At 36.4% G+C, this 19,961-nt stretch overlaps 1 protein-coding gene across 1 annotated transcript in view; it reads right to left on the reverse strand.

Annotated features, from left to right (window-relative positions):
• The window catches only part of LOC136060949 (leucine zipper protein 2-like), a 109,959-nt gene that overhangs the window by 24,011 nt on the left and 65,987 nt on the right, over window positions 1–19,961 (reverse strand). Inside the window, exons 6-7 of the mRNA XM_065755753.1 lie at window positions 8,209–8,271; window positions 6,375–6,437 (exon numbers count right to left, since the gene is read on the reverse strand). Coding sequence (XP_065611825.1) covers window positions 6,375–6,437; window positions 8,209–8,271 — 126 coding nt within the window. The remainder of the gene's footprint in view (window positions 1–6,374; window positions 6,438–8,208; window positions 8,272–19,961) is intronic.

Genomic DNA, 19,961 nt, shown 5'->3' on the forward strand with positions numbered 1-19,961 from the left:
AGTTACACAAACTAATACAGTCACACCAAATGAGAAGCAACATTAAAAAAACCAGCATATATAAATAATTTCAATTGCCATTAGAAATGAAATTATGCAAAATAATATTTCCATGGTAGATGCGAGGCCAGCATGGCATCTCCAATGGTGTGCATCTCTAAAGGTATAGGATTACAAAGAGGACAATGGATTCTCAACTTGGTCATACAATCTTTCCCTTCAGCACCACTTCTAGAACACCAGAACATACAAATTGCAGGGTAATTGGTTTTCTTAGATATCAATTACTTGGGTAGCTGAGAGGAAGAAGCCACCAGGAGCTACAGGCTACAGGTGCTTCTTTCTTACCACAGCAATGTCTGGAGATATTTACTTGGTGAAAATGCAGTCATATTAAAATCAAGCATGAGGGAAAGAATTTCATTTATTTAATGGGAGCCTGTCATTAGAAAGAATGAAGTAACCTTACATGGACTGACAACACTACTCACATTAAGCAAAACATTTTCTGTTTATGGTGGAAAGGGTTTCTTTCAAAAGGACAGGCTAGTATGTATTAATACTTCCCACAGTCATCATCAAACTGTTTTATTTTTGGTGATATCACAGTATCTAGATGGACTGGCTTTATCTGCATCTTCCACGCCTGTTTATTTCTCAGATTACTGAGTCAAAATTATTCAATGCAAATGAAATGACAATAAAATTTTGGCATTAAAAATGCTTCCTTATTGCAAAGATGGAAAACTTAAAAATATGTTTTCTCTTTAGGCATTCTTTAGAATGTTCAGTGATCCAATCAGGTCTTACTGATAATACTGATAAAACTGAGACAAAATTGATTCCTCATCCCCTGAAAGAATGCAATGAGTAATTACTGTCTGTGAAGTGCACTTTCCCAGATCAAAGGAATGTATTTACCTTTACTCATCTTGAATTACATTACACATAATGCCCATACCTAAATTCTTACAGGCCTAATAAATATTAAAAAAAAAAAGGAAAGGATGAGTATGATATCTATTCAACAAATTACAGATAAGGTTAGAGACAAGACAGCATGGTTACAAAGAATGTATATCCATTAGAATTAGGTGTAATATTTTCTACTCTTGTTTTATTTTACAATAACTCTTAAGGAAGTGCTTAAAAATAAAATAGTGCACAAATTTTTATATTATAATTTATTATATTGTCTAAATGGGACAACCTTTTAATTGGAAATCACTTAACTGGAAAAGGGAACAAGTGCTTAATTGAAAACAATATCCAGTAAACAGAAATTTCCATGCTTATTCTGTAAGAATTTTAGTATTCTAGAAAAATACAGACCTGCACTTCTGAATTGTACTGTTTATTGTGCAACTGTACTGTTCTCAGATGATGAACATAATTGAGATTTAACAATTTTTGGTAGCTACACCATTTGATTACAAGTGAACATTACGTGCAACATTTAGCAACGCTGAACTGTATTTCAAGCACTTTCAAACCAGAATAAAAACCAGTTCTAAATAGAATTTCTATAAAATCTGTTAGATTCTATGTTTTCTTGAAGCCCTTTGCTGCCACAATACTTAAAACTCTCATTATGAGAAGGAAATAAAGCCTCTGTCAGTTTAATTAGTGGAAATTTCTGTCCTCGTGCTTTTCCTTGCCATAAATCCAATTACAATAAAAACAAAATGGGAGTTTGCTGGGGCTGTTACCAAAAGTACTTGAGAGCTAAAGGAAAATAATTACTTCCCTGCAGAAAGAAATTCAGAAAATATACATGCACAGAAGAGACATCACTAAGGATGTTTATGCCTGGTCTTCTTTTTTCTTTCTTTTAAAATAAAATCAATTTAACTTTAAATCTCTCTTTTCCCTCATATAGGCTTATACGAGGTGCATCTCCTCCCCATCCACTATTTTCTCTGATCTTTGGACAGTTTGGACTTAATGCTCTACGTGACAATATGTTTGAATTTTTAAACTCCACTGGGCACACACAAGCTTTACTATACTATTGTCAACGTCCCCATTCATTTCAATTTGATATTGATAGAAAAACATTGCTCATTTTGGTGAAAGCTGGACCAGGACTGTAAATTAATTGAGTAGCTGTACACTATTCAATGCCCCTTAAATCTAAAGCTGCTACTGCTAGATTTAGTTAAATTAAACTCTCTTCCATGCTGGCTATTGAGTAGCCTTGTCTCTCACAGGAACTCAGATTAGCTACTTAAGATTGCTTTAACTTCTAATGCAAATCCACATTCTAAAGCTACATCCTAAGGGCCATACAGAAATTTTCTTAATAGTTTTATGATTTTATTAATCCAATGGTTTTAATCCATTAGAAAATTCTTAACATTCTTAACATAATTCTTATTCTTAAAACTACACTGTAAAAATTCCTACTAACAACGAACTAATGCACCCTACTTACTTACTAATTACTGAGATACACCATTTCATGAATTTGTTTTCCCAAATTGCATGAAACTATCAAGAAACAGAACAGTAGAAGATTTGATTGAATAAAGACACAGTATAAAGTAAACGATGATATAAATACATCACCTCACATCCTTACCAGGAAGTACATAAAGGGATACCACTCAATTCTCTTGTATGAAATATAACATTATATTAAAACTTTTCCTGTCTGCAAATGGCATTGTAAATTTCTTCCACAATGCTTCCTGGACCCTTAAGTCTGCTACCACATTGTTAATACTAACACATTTTTATTGATTCTAACATAACTAAAAAATGGATACAAATAAGTAAAATACAGCATTTGAAAATATGGAATAGCAAAATATATGTTAAACAGTGAAAACTTCATAAGAAAAGCCAGAATCTAAGACTTTCTAAATACATTTTTCTGAGGCTTACAAGTACACTGTACCACCACTAAGGAGAAAAATGAAAAAAAAAGAAAACCACCTCCACCTAAACTCAATCAATGTTTTTTGCCCCACTTAAGAAGAAATCAAATTAAAACAAACTACTTGCTCTACAATGACAGAAGACAAAAAAATATCCCTGTGCTAGCTACCCTATCCTAACACGATAGTTATGTCAAAAATAATCTATCTACCAGTTATCGAGAAAACAAATTAATCTGGTATTCATGAAATAGAGACAATATACTCCACAAAAATAAAGTTAGCAAGTCTAATTACTTGTCTTGGTGAATAAAAATGTAAAAAACACAATTCAATAATAACTTGCCTTAAAGCTTTTTCCTACATCCAATGAGAAGACAGGTACAATTGCGAACAGTTGATAAACTGAAAAATTTAGTGTTATGTTGAGTGGTAACACCCAATAACACATCTAGAAGGGTATAAAAGGACTGATTTAACTATGAAAAAAATCCTTCAGTGAATAATCAACAGAAGCATTATAATTAAACCATAATAAGCCTCATCACTTAAAAAATATATATCTAGCAGCTCCAAAGAGTGAAAACCTGTACGCAGCAAGAGATCCTGAAGTGCCTAAGAGATTCAACTCCTAGTCTCACTTAGTCCAACTTCTTCAGAGCAGAAGTAGCTCACAGAGGATCCCACAATCTCACACGGTTCAACTCTCCCTCTACACCTGTTACCCTATAATACCCCTCAAAGCCCAACCCATCTAACAGGCGAAATAGAAAATAACCTGGACACAGAGTTCATATTCAATCCACCTATGCCGAAACAGCAAAAGCTGAATTCTGTAATTTCTAGAAATCAATATATAAACAGACCGGCTTTCATGTGAGAACAGCTACAGACATAAAATCTACAATATACTTTCTTAGCCATCAATGCAACTGCTTTGAGGAATATAATTATAATTTTTTCCTGCCATTATGATTTCTTTTGGCAAGCAAGGCTAGTCCTTGAAAAAAAAAAATCTACCTGTTTTCTAGCAAATTGTGAAAATGGTAACTACAAAATTATAAATGAGTTATTAAAGAAAATGTAGCTCTCCCCAACTGTGTGGTCCTGGCTGTCATACATCACCAGACACAATGACTTCTGTGGAATAGTATTAATTACTCATTAAGTTATTAAACATTTAACTTCACTGGTTGTGTAATTACCTCGTATTGCAAATGCTCTGCAAGTAGAATGTCATCAGTCTTACTGTCTGGCTTTCCATAAATCGATGTACACAAACAGAATCAGAGCATGAAATGCAAACCACTCTGTATTTCCAGGCTAACAATGAACCTGATCTGCATGTACAACTGCCAAATTGCTTTATCTAATGCTCACAAACCTTTAGTAGTAAAAACATAAAGGCAATCTTTCCTGAGCTAAAGATGAAGAGCATTGGGCAACACTTGCAGCCATGACTACACTCAAAGATCCTCACAACAAGAACACAAATCATAGTTCAAAATAATTACTCAAAATACTATCACTCAAGTCACGTCTCATGGTCAGGGGTAGATTCCACAGGTTATTTTTGGCACCCCTGTATTTAAGCTTTTCTTCCCAAATTTTGGTCTCTCCTCGAATTTTTTAGGCATTGTTTTAGGCAAAAGATTATTGTTCCATCTAATACCACTCTGTGTAATTACAGATTGATAAGGCTTTTCAACTTTGTGATTCCTCATTAGTCCTGTTAGTGCATCATTCTACTGCTTTAGGTAGCAGTATCAGGCTTTAGGGCCCTAATCCCTCACAGGCTCAGCAGAGAAAAGAAAACTGAAAATGAACAAATGTGATGATCACATTCAGAAAGAGAAAGAGATTGTGGCTTACAAACCCTTTATTGTATCATTCATTTTTGGAAAAATACTGGAAAAAGTAATCAAGCTGCCTCTCTGGAGGACACTTATTTGCTATATATCATTCATGAATAGAACAGTGAACTAAACATTTACTCATCAAATGCTCTGGTGACATCAAACCAGAACTCTGTGCCACAGATGACAGGTTGTTTTTTCTCCTAAATTTATCTTGACAAACTCGAGAAAATAGGATGATGTTCCCTAAAGATGAGTGCAAGATATTCAATACATACAGGAATAATCACTGAAACAAATACAGAACATAAAACAGCAGGGATGAATGACTCAAGATGACATTACCACAGAATGTGTCATGATTTTGTAAAGCAAAGAACACTGTGGGTAGAGTTTTACCCTGCTCACAGTACAGGGGAAATGACCAGTTGGGACTTCTGTGGCCACTTTAGGTCTGTGCCCATTTACAAAGCCCTAAGGAAGCATGTTCAGATGAGAATAATTTACAGCATTAATGGTGCATGAACTAATACTGAGAAGCAGAACTAAAGAAAGAAAAAACAACACAAGCAAGTCCAATCCCTACATGTATTATTTTAAATAACAAGACAACAGAGAGAGATGCAGGATAATAACTGCAAAATACAGCTAAAGGAAAATAAAATTACTTTCTGTGTGAAATGGTATGGCAGTATGTTGATTTCCATTTCAGTAAGGCAGATTCAAGAGAGATATAAGACGACATTTATTATTTTTAAGGCTAATAGACCAAAGCAGAACAAATACATAGGGTAAACTGCTGCAGGCTTCTTAAATCAAATTGGATAAACACTGTGAAAGAGTAACATGCACTTCATCAAAACTTCTCTGGAGTGATAAAATAAGGAATGCCTTTCAAATTTCCATACCCTCCTAAGGAAATGTTTTTTAACAGAACTGAAGTGCTGATGGATTTGCCACATATTGAAGAAAGAATTTCTTTATATCAGTACCTATTAAATAATCTTGCTGATTTACATATTTAGCAGGAAAAAATCCATAAGAATATTTTCACACCCTTTCTTCTACCACATTGAACACCATTTAAGTCATTGGTACTTCTAAAAGGCTGTTCCGTTTGCTACCTTCTCCTTCAGCAGGTTAACTTCTGACAAAGACAAGGGAAAACCAATGGAGAACGCTTTCCAATCTGAAGTCTTCTATAGTTTAAAGAAAACACTGTTGTTGATTTTTAGTTAGAGAAATAATCTGCAACTCTAGGAAATAGGTTTACTGTGGCATGCAATTACATGCTAAGATGGAGGAAAACATGCATCATGGAATCACTTTAAGGAGAGGAATGATGTAAATATTTACCACACCAAGTCAGTATGAGGCCAAAGCAGAGAAAAATGAAATGGTAAAGTTAAGTTTATTACCATTCCAAGAACACTGTTTTGAACCATTTTCATACATCCAAGTAACAAAATGATTGGCGTAGCATAATGTGTTTCAAAGAATTTGGAAAACCACTTGGACTATAAATAGCAGACTTTAGTTAAGTCTTAAACACGTCCTTTGCCCCTTCCATATTCACAGACAACTTCAACATTACAGTCACTCTAATACCTTAGCTACGCTATGTTGAAAGAAAACTCACCTTGAAAATCAAATCTTTTTTCCCATAATGAAGTTCTTTCAGCTGGGCTTGGACCTTTTTTGACTGAAAGTAAGGATAATACCATCAGTGGATTTCACTTTTTTATTCAAATATTTTTAAGAACTTTATTTTTAAGAAAATGGCAAGTTCTGAGAACATGAAAGCACAACTGGAGGCATCACCTTCAAAACAACCTCCAGGGCAGTGAAACTGCTTGCACACGGATTGGGAGAGTAGAATGAAGCTTCTTGGTAGGCAATTCTATCCATGAAAAAGGTCTGATCTCATTATTTAAAAACTATTGATTTCACAAAGTTATTGTGCTTGAAGTATTGATCTTAATTAAAGAGCAGCGAGTACACTGCATTTCTCTGACGTTCACCACCAAACTCTGACAAAACGACAGAAAAACAGTCCTGTAGTAACATCTTCGCTTATTCTAATGCCATGAACCCACTTTAAATCCATACAGTTGTCAGGATGATTCATCAAGTCTAAAACTTTTAATGTTTAAAACACTCTTGCAACCTGTTGCCTTGAATACTGGTGAACTAAGGTTAGGTTTCCTGAAATTCTCTGACAGCAATGCTTGTTGCACAACAAGAAATTCCATTTCATTTTAGACTTCACCTTTAAAGGTTTAGTCTTTAGAGGTTTAAAGACATGCTGTAAATCATCAGTGAAAATATCTTCAAGTAAATTACTTAACACTCAAGACCACACAATCAGGAAAAACAAATTCAGATAGGAAGGGTGAATAGAAAGCTGTGATGAACAGTGCTAATTCTTTTAGCAGTAAACAAGGGGAGAATTTATACTTAACACTCAAATATTCTGGCATGTGATGCCAACAACGGTGATGACAGAGGAAGGTAACTGAAAAGCTAGCAAAAAATATCTACTATTACCAACTACTGAGGTTTCCTCTGAAGCAATGGTTGCAGACCTTCAGTTAGGTTAATCAGCCAATACAACTAGAGATTGCTGCTTGGACCTCCTAAATCTTGCTGTCTAGATACAATAGTAGAGTCTAAAGAAAACATGGCCCACCTTAATAATGAAAATTGTAATAAAGAAGTTTAATGCTTCTGTTCACTTCTGGCAGCACAAAAAGACTTGGACAGAAGTTATTTCTGCAGATAAAATCCACGACTGAAGTCATGTAAATGAGTAAAGAAGTAAATAATCATATGTAGAAATAACTATACACATGAAAAAAAATAGCTAAAGGGACCGCTCCAGTGAATAGTTACTTGGGCACTTAAGTGGCTAGGAAAACAGATTTTATATTTTTTTTTCAATCATTGGCTACCTTTGTTGGCGTTTCTGAAGAGGAGATACTTCCTAATATGACACTTCCCTTGAAATAATGAAACATTACAAGGATCAATAGTAATAAATCTTTCATGTTTCTACAAACTACTTCAAGAAGGCATTTAACTACACCTGTCTTACTCTAGGTATGAAGACGGGAAATAAAATCAGCTTAACGCACATTACAGAGCAAAATATATACTTACAGAGCTATATATTTGAGAACGGCTATTTCACATACTTTACTCTATTGGCCTAAAATCTGAGTTTGCAGTTGCCAAATATATCTGAGTTGCCCACAGTGAAGTCACAGAAATGAATTTGGAGAAGTGCTTTATAAACATCATGGTAGTGATGGGTTGATGGTTGGACTTGATGATTTCAGATGTCTTTTCCAACCTTAGGGATTCTATGACCATGCATGAGTAATATATTACCTATGCCAGAATCTCAGTACAAAGGACTAACACGAGATTCTTTTGGGTAAGCTAACTTTAAAATAGAAGGAAACCTTCCTTACCTCTTCTGCATGTATACCACAAAGCTTGTTTCCTGACAGCAGCTTGTTTTTCAGGCTTTTGTTCTGAGAAAAAAAGTTTTATTACAGAGACTTAATGATATTTTAAGGGATCATTTGAATACTTGACCTATTTTACCATACCAGTTTTATATTACACAAGGATAACACCTTCATGTCATTGGAAAAGACACAAAATGATATGCTTGCTGCATCACGGTGTAATATTCTCTCTTGCAAAATTCTGAAAGCCTACAACTTTGCATTAAAACACGCTTTTGCAGGAAGTGGAAAGCACATAGAAATCTTCCAAACCGCACCAGCAATCAAAAGCAATTTAGACTGGATGCAGCTGAGCTGAAAAGGCATGAAAAAAACCCTTTAGTCCTCACCTGTTGTCAAGCGCATAGCTCAATACCATTTTCAGTAAACCACTGTAACAACTGAGTACGAAGGTCAAGGATGTCAACACTTAGCCAAGGCAATGAAATACATGGGGACTTGCCATTAAAATTCACAACTTAAAAATGCATGTCATCAAAAACTTTTAAAGGCCAGCTAGCTGCAAATATTTTGACCTCTCTGTGTTCTTACTAACATAGAAGCTTTCAATATATTTCTTCTCATTTTCATAATCCCTGATGGCATCAATTTAATCTGGTAATTATTTCTGCCACTTACACTCATACCATAATTAAGGGACAAAGGTAATATTTCTCTGTGGTGAAAATGTCTTTACAAACTGTTTATAAATGAAAATATTTGGCAGGAAGAATTTCCAGTGCTGGTCTTGAAACAAAAAAAACCAAAACAATTTAAAAGATAGACTACAACTAACTGAAATTGTAAGCATTCATACGGAAATCTAGACCACCAGACTTCAGAAATATTTATTAATAAACAGCATCTCTTCCTTGAACATCATGCACAAGAACATGCTGGTATGAGTTAAATGGTGATTCAATTCAGGATATCCATTCAAGTTCAGATCTACATCCAACCAAAGCACTGAGCATTGTTTCCTGAATTAGTAGCTTGGAGGATTTCTCAAAAAAAGATTCTTGTTAAAGCCGAGATAAACTAAAATTTGAAGACTATTTTGTATAACTCCAAAATAATGAGAAGACATTCACATTTCACATTATTTCCACTGTTGCTGTCCACCGTGCACAAATGAATAGTGTTGCAGAAAAATCTTTTCAATCTGACACAGTCATCCACAGCTCTGCAATGCAAACGCAAAATGCAATTGTGGGTATTACTTCAACGTGACAACCCAGATTCTGCCTTGCACAAAAAAGCTGGATGTGAAGGTAAGAAGAATGGATATTCTCATGTTCCAACATGTTTTGTTCTTAGAAAATGATAGGGTGGCTAAAAGATGAGCACCCTATTGCATTACTGCAGCAATGGAGCTAGGTAGCAGATAGAAGGTGATAAAAAGGAAACAAAAAAAACCCCTAAAACATGAATTACATTCAGCATAGCTATTGCTCACGAGGGGCCACACAAAGAGCTATACTGTACTGTGACCGCACCTTAGATCCAACTGGTTTCACATAAAAGATCAACATCACTTATTGGGATTAATGTACAGATGTGTCAAAGGCACTGCCTCATTAGGAAGTTGTACTTGACTTAATCTATGAATTCAAATAATCTCTTTGCTTTGTTAAACTGTGTCCATTATTCTCCAGTTTTCATTTAGTCTGGCAATGGTTCTGACAGTGAATTCTCATCTTTACCTTTTTAACTCATTTCTCTTCCAAATGAAAGGTATTATAAGAGATACTTCTATTGATACAATAATGGTTCATAATTAACTTCTATGGGCATTGATTTGTCAGTTTCTGAGCATGCCTTTTATTCTCCACTCACACTGACATAACATTCAGATATTGTTTGTGCACTGACATTATTTTCAAAATGTGAGATCATGCTCAATGAAAGACAGCTACTTTTTATGAACGTTGCAAGTAACCCTACAGTTAGGTTGCCTAAAAATCACTATCAGGAGATTGATGTAAAACTGCTTTGACAATGTGCGTTAGGAACTGCCAGGAAAACCTTACTCTCTGGGTAGAGGGGCATATAGGATTTAAGTCAACTGGGCTGGAAAAGATCTTCAAGATCATCAATGCTACCAGTGCAGCCTGAGCACATCACCTCTCCAAATCAAGAGAGGGAAGAGAAATAGGAATAGAGAAATATTCACATCTAACAATCCCTAGAAAATTATTTAAAGCATAATACCAACAATCCCTTCTTTTCATGTTTGAGAATATTATTAGCTTGCACCTCACTAAAATTCAGGTCTCTTTCTCTCTTCATAAAATTCACCCTCTGATATCAATGCCTAATGGTTGGAAACTGTGATAAGGTTTTCTCAGTACCATGTTTCTTTTGTAATTTCCATTTTCCTATTAGAAGACTTAAGAGACTTATAAAAAGCAACCCACAAACTAAGCACTGCACAGAAACACTTCTACAATGAAGTATGAATTCCTTCCTTTTCTGTCAACTTATATTTTTAAAACCATCATACAGCTTTATATTGGTTTTTATTCAGAATACACTCTCCTTATTCAACATAAATGAGCATGTCATGAGACAAGCATTGCCATTTATAGGCATTGCTATACCTGAAAAATTACATCTGCATCCATTTTAAATGGATTTATCATCATATTAAACCTGTACATTTTCAACCACTATCTACTATAAGGTACATTTGATTACAGAAGGATAATGTTACAACACCTACGGAAAGTAAACACATTTTCACATGTCTTTTCTTGAAAGTTATCTTGACCTCTAGCCATACAGCAAAGTGTTTTAATATTCTGATGCTTTATAATTTATAACACCTACATTACCTCTTTGAAATAACATCAGGATCCCTACAATGGGTAAACGAACTATACAATGGCGACATCATCCATTCAAGCCAATATACTTTGACTGCTGGTCTTGGAAAGCATGGGGACAGAGCAAGTTAAAGCAAAGAAAATCACTTTCAGAAAATTATCAACTTCAGACATTTTATCTGAGGTCTGACAGTAGTAGTTGCACGTATACAAGATATCTGCCTTCCCTTGATGAATAACACAAATCATATCAGGCCAAGTTCCTGCTCATCCTTGCAACGTTTTCCTATTATGGACATCCTATAAGAATCATTGACAAAAGCAAAACCAAGAAAACCAATCCAGCATAAAATCCTGGACCATATTCAGTGAGACCGCTGGGGCCAATTGTCAAGATGAAAACTGCTTTCCATTTCCTGTTAAACAAAAGCTGCTCACTGAGCCCTTTAGAGGGAAAATCAGAAGGCAGCAACTGACCAAAACAAAATATCTGGATTTATCTGATATCACAATGTACTGGCACCCATTTTGCTTTGGATATTAGCTTTATATTTCAAGATAATGAAAAATTGTTTTATACAGCATGAAACGTGAGAGCTTTAATCCCAGCAGTGTTGACTCAGCTCTTCATCTTCCTAAGACAGACAAATTGAGTTTCCGGCACTCTACTATCTGAGGGCTTTCAGATACGACCTTATACACTACAGTTCTACATTGACTTTTTTTTCCTCTAGATTTTCCACTCAACTGAAGGACGTGAAATGCAACATATGAAAATAGCCCATCTGAGCTTTTAGCAAGGGTTTTGTGTGGGGTGGTATAGGATCAAGTATGACTGAAGTAGAAGTGCGCTGTTCCCATTAATTCCCAAGCAGAGGAGAATTACAGTCACCAATCATCTTTCTAGTGAAAGGAGCAAAAGCTCCTCTTGAGCAGACAAGAAGCGTTGTGTCCAGCCTTACATGGTACAGAGAACATTCTTTCATTCCTCACATCTGGGGCACAACATTTTCTGCACTTCTGCCCCATATAATACCATTGCAAATGTATAACACTGTAAAAATGAAATGCAAGCCCACTGTCTCCTATCTGTTACTTATCAGATGACAATACCAATAATTTTAAGCAACTGCTTCCACATGCACTGCTGCTATTCCAGTTTTGACTTTGGTGAACTTTGTAGGGTGCATCACCTCCAAATTTCTGTTAATGTTTGTTTTGCACTAATGAAGTAGTATGAAAACTTTCTGCAAAGCTCTCAGTCATGACTAAAATCATAGCCACAACTGCAGTCCAACTACAACCATAGCTCTGCAGCATCACTTTGGCACTTGGGAACATGGTTAGTGAGCACAGAGGTGATGAGTTGGACTCAGTAGTCTTTTCCAACAAAAATGATTCTACAATAAGAGTTTCTGTAGCAGTAGTAGTACAATGTTGAACAAATATGCGCAAGGAGTAAATAATCAGAGAATCATTAAGGCTGGAAAAGACTTTTAAGATCCCCAAGTCCAAGCACAACTCTCCACCATGCCCACTAACCATGTCACTCAGGGGCGCTTCTCCACAGTTCATGAACACCTCCAGAGACAGTGAGTCCCCCACCTGCCTGGGCAGCCTCACCACTCTTTAAGAACTATTTCCTAATAATGAAACTGAACCTCCCCTGGTGCAACTTGAGGTCATCATGAGTAGATATTGAAGGAGATACAAAAGAAAAATGATTAAAAATTTTTACATTTGGAACACCGGGGAATTTTTCACTTTTGTCTACTGCATAGCAATGTTGCCATGTAATTCCAAAACTACTCATGTTTGATCCAGCCTCCTCCCTGTTTTTTCTCTTCTTTCAGCCTATTTTCAATTGCATGACTAAGTCTTTTAAATGCTCACTACAGCTATCATCTGAGACCTATTTCCTGATCATCCTTAAACTTAAAATCACTTGGACAACGATGCTAGCCCAGGTTTCCATGAGCACAGACATTCGGGAGCAGTACCCATTCCTGCTTTTGTCAGGTGGACTTTTGAATCTCCTATGAGAGCAGTGAACATCTCATCCCGCTCTGCAATCACCTCTGTATAGAAATACACACACAAAGTTAATACAACTGCAAATGGATTCCCCTTCCTGAAAAGGAAATATATGGTACACTGTTATTTCTCTATTTCTTAGGAACTTGCTTCACGCTTTCCTTACTTATGATTATTATTTTTTGCTTTTATCTGAAGTAACTGAAATTTGATGACATTTTTGACTCATTAAATTACACATCTAAATTTTAATATGTGGACAAAGTTTGCAAATACAGACTTCCACAGCCAGAAGAAAAATCTACCACCACCACCAAAAAAGAATACAACAACAAAGCCCAACTGTTTCTAGAACAAAAGTTTACCTGCTTACAAGGTTATGGCATATTGTGCATACAGTCTTTTCTGTTTATGTCTTAAATATTGAAATGAAAAAAAAGCTCCTTCAGACTGTTATCACTCAGAGCTTATTCTCCTGTTACAGCAATGAATCAATTTATTGGATCAAGTGATTTATCTATTTTTTTTAATTCAGTGTGTTTTCTGCTTTTCAGTTCCAAGAGACCAGGGTCATTTATTTTCCTAATCTCTGAGTAAAGATATGTTCATGATGACAAAATGATACCAAGAAATATGTATTGATACAACAAATAATTTTCAATAAATTTTCATCCTTCCAAACATTTCAAGAGGACTTCGTTATGGGAAAGAAAAGGCCATTTCATAGCATGGCTTGGGTTAGATAGGACCTCAAAGACCATCCAGCTCCATCCCAAAGACTGGGCCAGGCTGCCCAGGAACCCATTGGATATTCTAACTAAAAATATGTAACACATTGAACACAAACACATTTTACAGAATGTCTATCTTAAATGTGGGGTAGCTACCTATGCCATGTGGTGGTATTATCTAGAGGAGAACCCTGACAACTCTTTGAACTCTCCCTTTGGTAAAGTTGGCTGAGTGACACAGGGATAGTTTGCGGGATCACTTTGACATTTGTGAACAGAAGGGTGAAAAGGAAGTTGAAAAAGAACTGCCATGAGCTGCAGGTTGGGAGGAAAAGAAAAAATGAAAAAGGAAAAAAAGCCTGTTGACAGCTCCATGAGGACAGAAACGAAAATTATGACCACAAAAATAAACTGAATACATTTCTGACTTCCAAAGAACCAGGCTCTCTCTCTCACTACATGAGTGAAGCATCACAGTGGCTACATTCAGACCTACAGCCTCCCTCCTCCTGCTGTTCCAGCAGCAGGAGGTGAAATGCTGCATTAAGCGCATCTTAGATCCCTGCACATTTGCGTCTCAGAATTGTCAACACCTTTCTTAAAACATAAGTGACATAGATATGAAAGGAAAAGGGCAGGAGATGAATACAGAATACATGCATTCTGCTCTCTGTGGAGTCATATCACTCAAGTTTGCTTTAATATTAACAGGCTCTGTCTCGTGAATTCTCAGTAGCAGTGCCCTGAGTCTTGTCATTACAGAACTTTTAGCCAATATATTTAATTTTTAAAGGTAGCAGTCCGCAAGTGGAATCTAACAACATTGAAAGCATGCATCTGCTGTTCCAGAGAAGTTACCACAGTATCTTTCAGTGGGGAAATAGATATCTCTGAGGCAGTTCTACTGAATTGATTCACAAATTAAACACCATTTCCACCATGTCCTGCCCACTCAATACAAGAGCCTAGATAATATACGCTAGATAAGTAACTTCTTGCCTCTGTCCTGTTATAGTCCATCCCCACTTAAAGAACACAAAGTGATTTTCACAAAATCATCTAGCCCAACCTACTACACCACATACACTAAAAATGACTCTCAATGTCACATCCCCATGGCTCTTTAACAATTACAGGGATAGTAACTTGACCATCCATGGAAAAGCCTAGTCCAACCCTCCACACTCTAGTACTTCCAAAACATTCAAGTGCAACCACCCCACCACATGCAACACAAGAGGTACCTTTTCTTCCAGTCCACATAAGATCTCTCTAGCCTTCAAGTGACCAGGTTGCATTAGCAGAATAACTGTGCTCCCTGCCATCAGTGTGGTGATCAGTTAACAACTTGCTTTATAATGAAAATGTAGGCATAGTACTGTCAGCACAGATATTTAGAGGTATTCATACCCCACTGGAACAGAACCTAATCAAAGCTCTGTTAACCACTAAATCCTAAAATCAATTCAGTGAGATGCAAAGTAGTCAGGAATAGGATCTAATTCAGAGGATATGAGTGATATTTTGAGAGTCATTAATGCTATCTATTCCTTTTTGAATCATCACGTGAAAATGAGTCTTAATGCAAGGATCCCACCTCTTCACAAAGGAGGAGAAAACAAATATATTCAACTCAAATTGAGCAGCCTAACTTCATCAGTTTCTGGGAGCAAATAACATATACCTATAAAATAAACATTCGCAGAAAAGAAGTGGAGGAAAAAAAAAACAATTTCAGTGAAATTTTGACTTCAGGAAATTAAAGATTATCATGACAAGTGCAAGAAAAAAAGCTCAGGACAATATTTCTTAGCACTTACAAAAGAGCCAAAGAAGTCAAGAGGACATGGGTCATCCTTTCTCTAAGAACACTTGGAACAGGCACTTACAAATGAATTAGTATCATTATGAGTATCTCCTTTCCACTAGCACTGCCATATGATGAGAAGTTGAGTGAACATTTCAAAGTTAAGGGATAGCTTCAGCACGATTTGGGGTTTTGACCTAAATGGGACAGCCATCATTTTTTAAAAGGAGTCTTTCTGACATACGGGGAACAACAAGACAAAGTTCTTTGAAATTACTTCCATAAAACACATTTCTCTTCATAGATAAACTCTTACATTTCTGTCATGTTCAAGACTTGATTCAGTATCGACATTGTGCCCCACAAAGACAGCAGACTTCTCTAAGAGAAGGGTCTGCAGTATTAACAGTATTTGTTCAAAGCCAGTGTCAGTAGTTGGTATTTGTAACAAAACAAAACCCACTTCCTGTGATGTAAAATTAAGAAAAAAAAAAGGACAATGACAGAAGCCAAGCATTTACATTTATCTGTTCGTCAGTCATGAAATCAATACATTTACGTGCTTTGAAAACTTTGTAAGAGCTTACAAAAGGCCTAAGCCTTATAAAAGACATGCTCCTCAATCTCAGCTACCTACCAAACCAAAAGCCATTTTCCTTTAAGCAATTCACCTTGAATTCTCTCCAGAAATATGGTCCCGCATACAAAGTTGCAAAGACCAACAGCACTTCCCATTACAGCGCAGAGCATGCTGTCTGGCCCCTGCAGTCACATCTGCAAGAGTTGCAGTGTGGATGAAAAACAACACTATTTCAAAGCCAATTGAAAAGAACAAAATATATGTAATCAAACTCATACAAAAATATGAACTAGACCGAGAAATGCACACTGTAAGTCACCACTAACAACAACAGAATACAGCTCCAAAGGTCAAGGTAAAACTAAGTTTTAATTTTGTTCTTTTTAATAATGGCTATTTGTAATTAAAAGGCCAGAATGAATAAAAGGAAATAAATTTTCCAGAGGAAACAAGCATGGAATATGTAATGATTATATGTACTGAGCTTATAAACCAATACCCAATTTTTATGGTGGTTTTAACACATGAATCAAAGAACCCTTAGCACACCAAGCACTACTGAACTGATGGTTCTTCACACAACAAACACTGTGCAGGGAACATAAGGAGGAGGAAGCAATACCATTGCAATTCTACAAACTGCACGTACACATTTGGCTCTTTCAAATGTAAATAACTTGGAGGTTTTCCCAAATGACAAAAACAGAGGAGTTGGCAACAGTCAATGGAAATCTGCATTGTGAGATGATGTACAATGTCTTTTTCACCTGAGCCAACATTTTCACCTGAGCAGATATCTGCATGTTTAGGGTATCAAACTAGATATGCTTCTGTCAGTTGCAATGGCAGAAAGCTCAAGAAATTCTATTTCTCCTCTTGCAACTACAAACAGTCACCCTCCAGCTCAGAAAAGACCTAACTAGCTATGGTCAGAAGAGGCAAATCAGTGAGTTAATTCCAACACTATGCTGAAAGGAGCGGCATGAAGCTGAAAAATAAATAAATAAATAAAGGCTGTAGAGAGTACCGAGGAAATATACTTTAACAGATAGGGAGCTTGGCAGAAGAAGCTTACGAAAAGCTATGAATTGCTGCTTATACTCGTTTCAGAGCAGTTCTGGGTTCGACTGGTGCTTTCCCAAATCACTTGACTTGCATTTATTTTTTTTTTTTTGCTACAAATGACACGCTTGCCACATTGAAGTGACATGCCAAATTTGATCTCCTTGTGAAGTTGAACTGACAGCACACTAAAAGACCCCCCCCCCAAAAAAGGATTTTTATATGTTACTTTCCCTATTGGTACCTTGGTAAAAGCCTATCCTGCTTCAGCATGACAAAATGAATCACAAAATCATTAGAATTGGAAGACCACTGAGATCATTGAGTCCAAACCCACCTCACCCCAACCATGCCTACGAACCGCATCCTTCATTGCTGTATTTCCACAGTTCTATAATACCCCATGGACAGTGACTCCATTACCACACTATGGGTCAGAGGTGTCCTATACTGATATCACTTCTGGTGTTAGAGTTTTTGCCCCGAAACAATCAGCTTTCAGTGAACTGGTACAGGATACAGATTTTTTCCCTAGATATTAATATTTCTTTTATCTTTTCAAGCCTAGTTTGGGCAAATAATGGAGGACATCATAATTGTGAGGCTCTGGATTCACATATCTTTTTTCCTAAGACTCAAAGTTCGGTACCGTCAAACTCCAAGTTGAAACACTAAGTGCTTAGCAGTGGCCACAACAAACACACCGAAGCTTATGATTGCAATACACAAATGCATAGTATGAAATAGCACAAATTATACTATTGGGAAATCGGGAAAAAAAACCCACTCAAATATACTTTCCTTCCTGACTCTATAATGCAGAGAAATAGAGATATCTCCAGCATAGCAAGCACTGGATTTAATACAGGCAATACAGGGGAATGACCTCAGAAACATAATCAGGTTCATCTTCTTCCTCTGTGTCTACCAAACAGCAACATTAAAGGATATACGGGTTGAATCATAATAATCAGGGTTTTTGTTGTTGTTCAACTGTTTTTGTTTTTCCTTCTCAAAAATCTACACAAGTCCTATATGAACTCAAGTATTTATCTGATAATATCAAACACTACTTAGACATCCTTATTCAGATGAGAGAAGTCATCTTTCAGAATAATACTAGCATCATCCACTTGATATAAATAATTTTGATTTTGCTTAACAGGCATTTCCACATCTGTTACATTTTGCGTGGTATAAATAAAGACCCAGATTATTTTAAAACCCTAATAATCCAGACATTACTGGCTGTTGTTTAGAACATCTTCACTTTTGAAAATCGTGGAATTGAATTCTGCAGAATTGCAGAAAGCATATACATTGCACAGGAAATCCTACAGATAAATGGGCACAAGCATTACAATGGACACAGTAAAGACATTTTGTGTCAGTGTAATGAAGACTATTTTAAAAATACAGTTATAAATAAGCTTAAGATTAACACTTAATGGCATCTAAATAAAATCAATGCAATGCACTTGAGTTACTATGCTTAAAATTACTGCCAAATCATAGAAAGGCTTGTGTTGGAAGAGACCTCAAGGATCATTGGGTTCTAATCCCTATGGTGTGAGCAGAGCTAGATCAAGTACTTGATGGATTGCCTAGTGCCCCACTGAACATGGCCTTGAACACCCCAGGGATGGGGCATGCACAGCCAACCTCTCTGGGCAGCCTCTGCCAGGACCTCATCACCCTCTCAGAGAAAAACTTCCCCCTGACATCTAAATCTTTCCTCCTTTAGTCTAAAGCCATTTACCTTTATCTTATCACTATCTACCCATGTAAAACGTTTATTTCCCTCCTGTGTATCAACTCCCTTCAAAAACTGGATTGGCTGCAGTGAGGTACCTCTGCGGCCTTGTCTTCTTCAGACTGAACAATCTCCGTCATCCTGTCTGCATAGCAGAGGAGTTCCAGCCCTCTGATCACCTTTGTGGTGATAAGTTAGGAATTATATTTGAAGACTTTTTATAGAATAGTCCTACCTTGAATTTAAAAATACCTCACAGTGAAAAGTTAAATTTTTCCAACCACACTTGATATTGATTAAGATTAAAAACTGCAAAACAAGAGCAAGGCCAGTTTAATTTAAACCTCTAAATAACAGAAATTGTTTTTCAAAGTCACTTTTCTCTCCCTCAAACTCAGCAAATAAGCTCATCTGTATTCAACAGCATCATCATAAAGAAAATGCAAACACTAAACCCTAGACCTGGGGATCTGATAAATATTTATAAATGCTTATCTAAAGGGAGGTGGGAGGCAAATAGATGAGGGCCAGCTCTTCTTGGTGGTGTGTAGTGAGATAAGGAGAAATGGCCTAAAAGATGAACGTAGGAAATTCCATATTAAGATGAGGAACTATTTTACAGTAAGGGTGACGGAACAGGCTGCCCAGACAGGTTGTGGAGTCTCCTTCTATGATATATTCAACATCTGTCTTGATGCTTACCTGTGCAATCTATTGGAGGGTACCTGCTTTAGCAGGGGGATTGGACTCCATTATCTCTTAAGGTCCCTTCCAGTCCCTGCACTTCTGTGGTTCTGTGATTCTCCCTTCAAATCAAAGGAATTTCTGTATGTTACACTGTAACATGATTAAGTCGGGTTTCTTTTATTTTTTTCCCTTTAACTTCCTATTGACTGTCACAAATCTATTTATAACTGTGTGC

The sequence above is a fragment of the Cyrtonyx montezumae genome, unplaced genomic scaffold (assembly GCF_038088225.1).
Source record: "Cyrtonyx montezumae isolate F1298 unplaced genomic scaffold, pur_monq_1.0 scaffold_10, whole genome shotgun sequence".
Taxonomy (NCBI): Eukaryota; Metazoa; Chordata; class Aves; order Galliformes; family Odontophoridae; genus Cyrtonyx; species Cyrtonyx montezumae.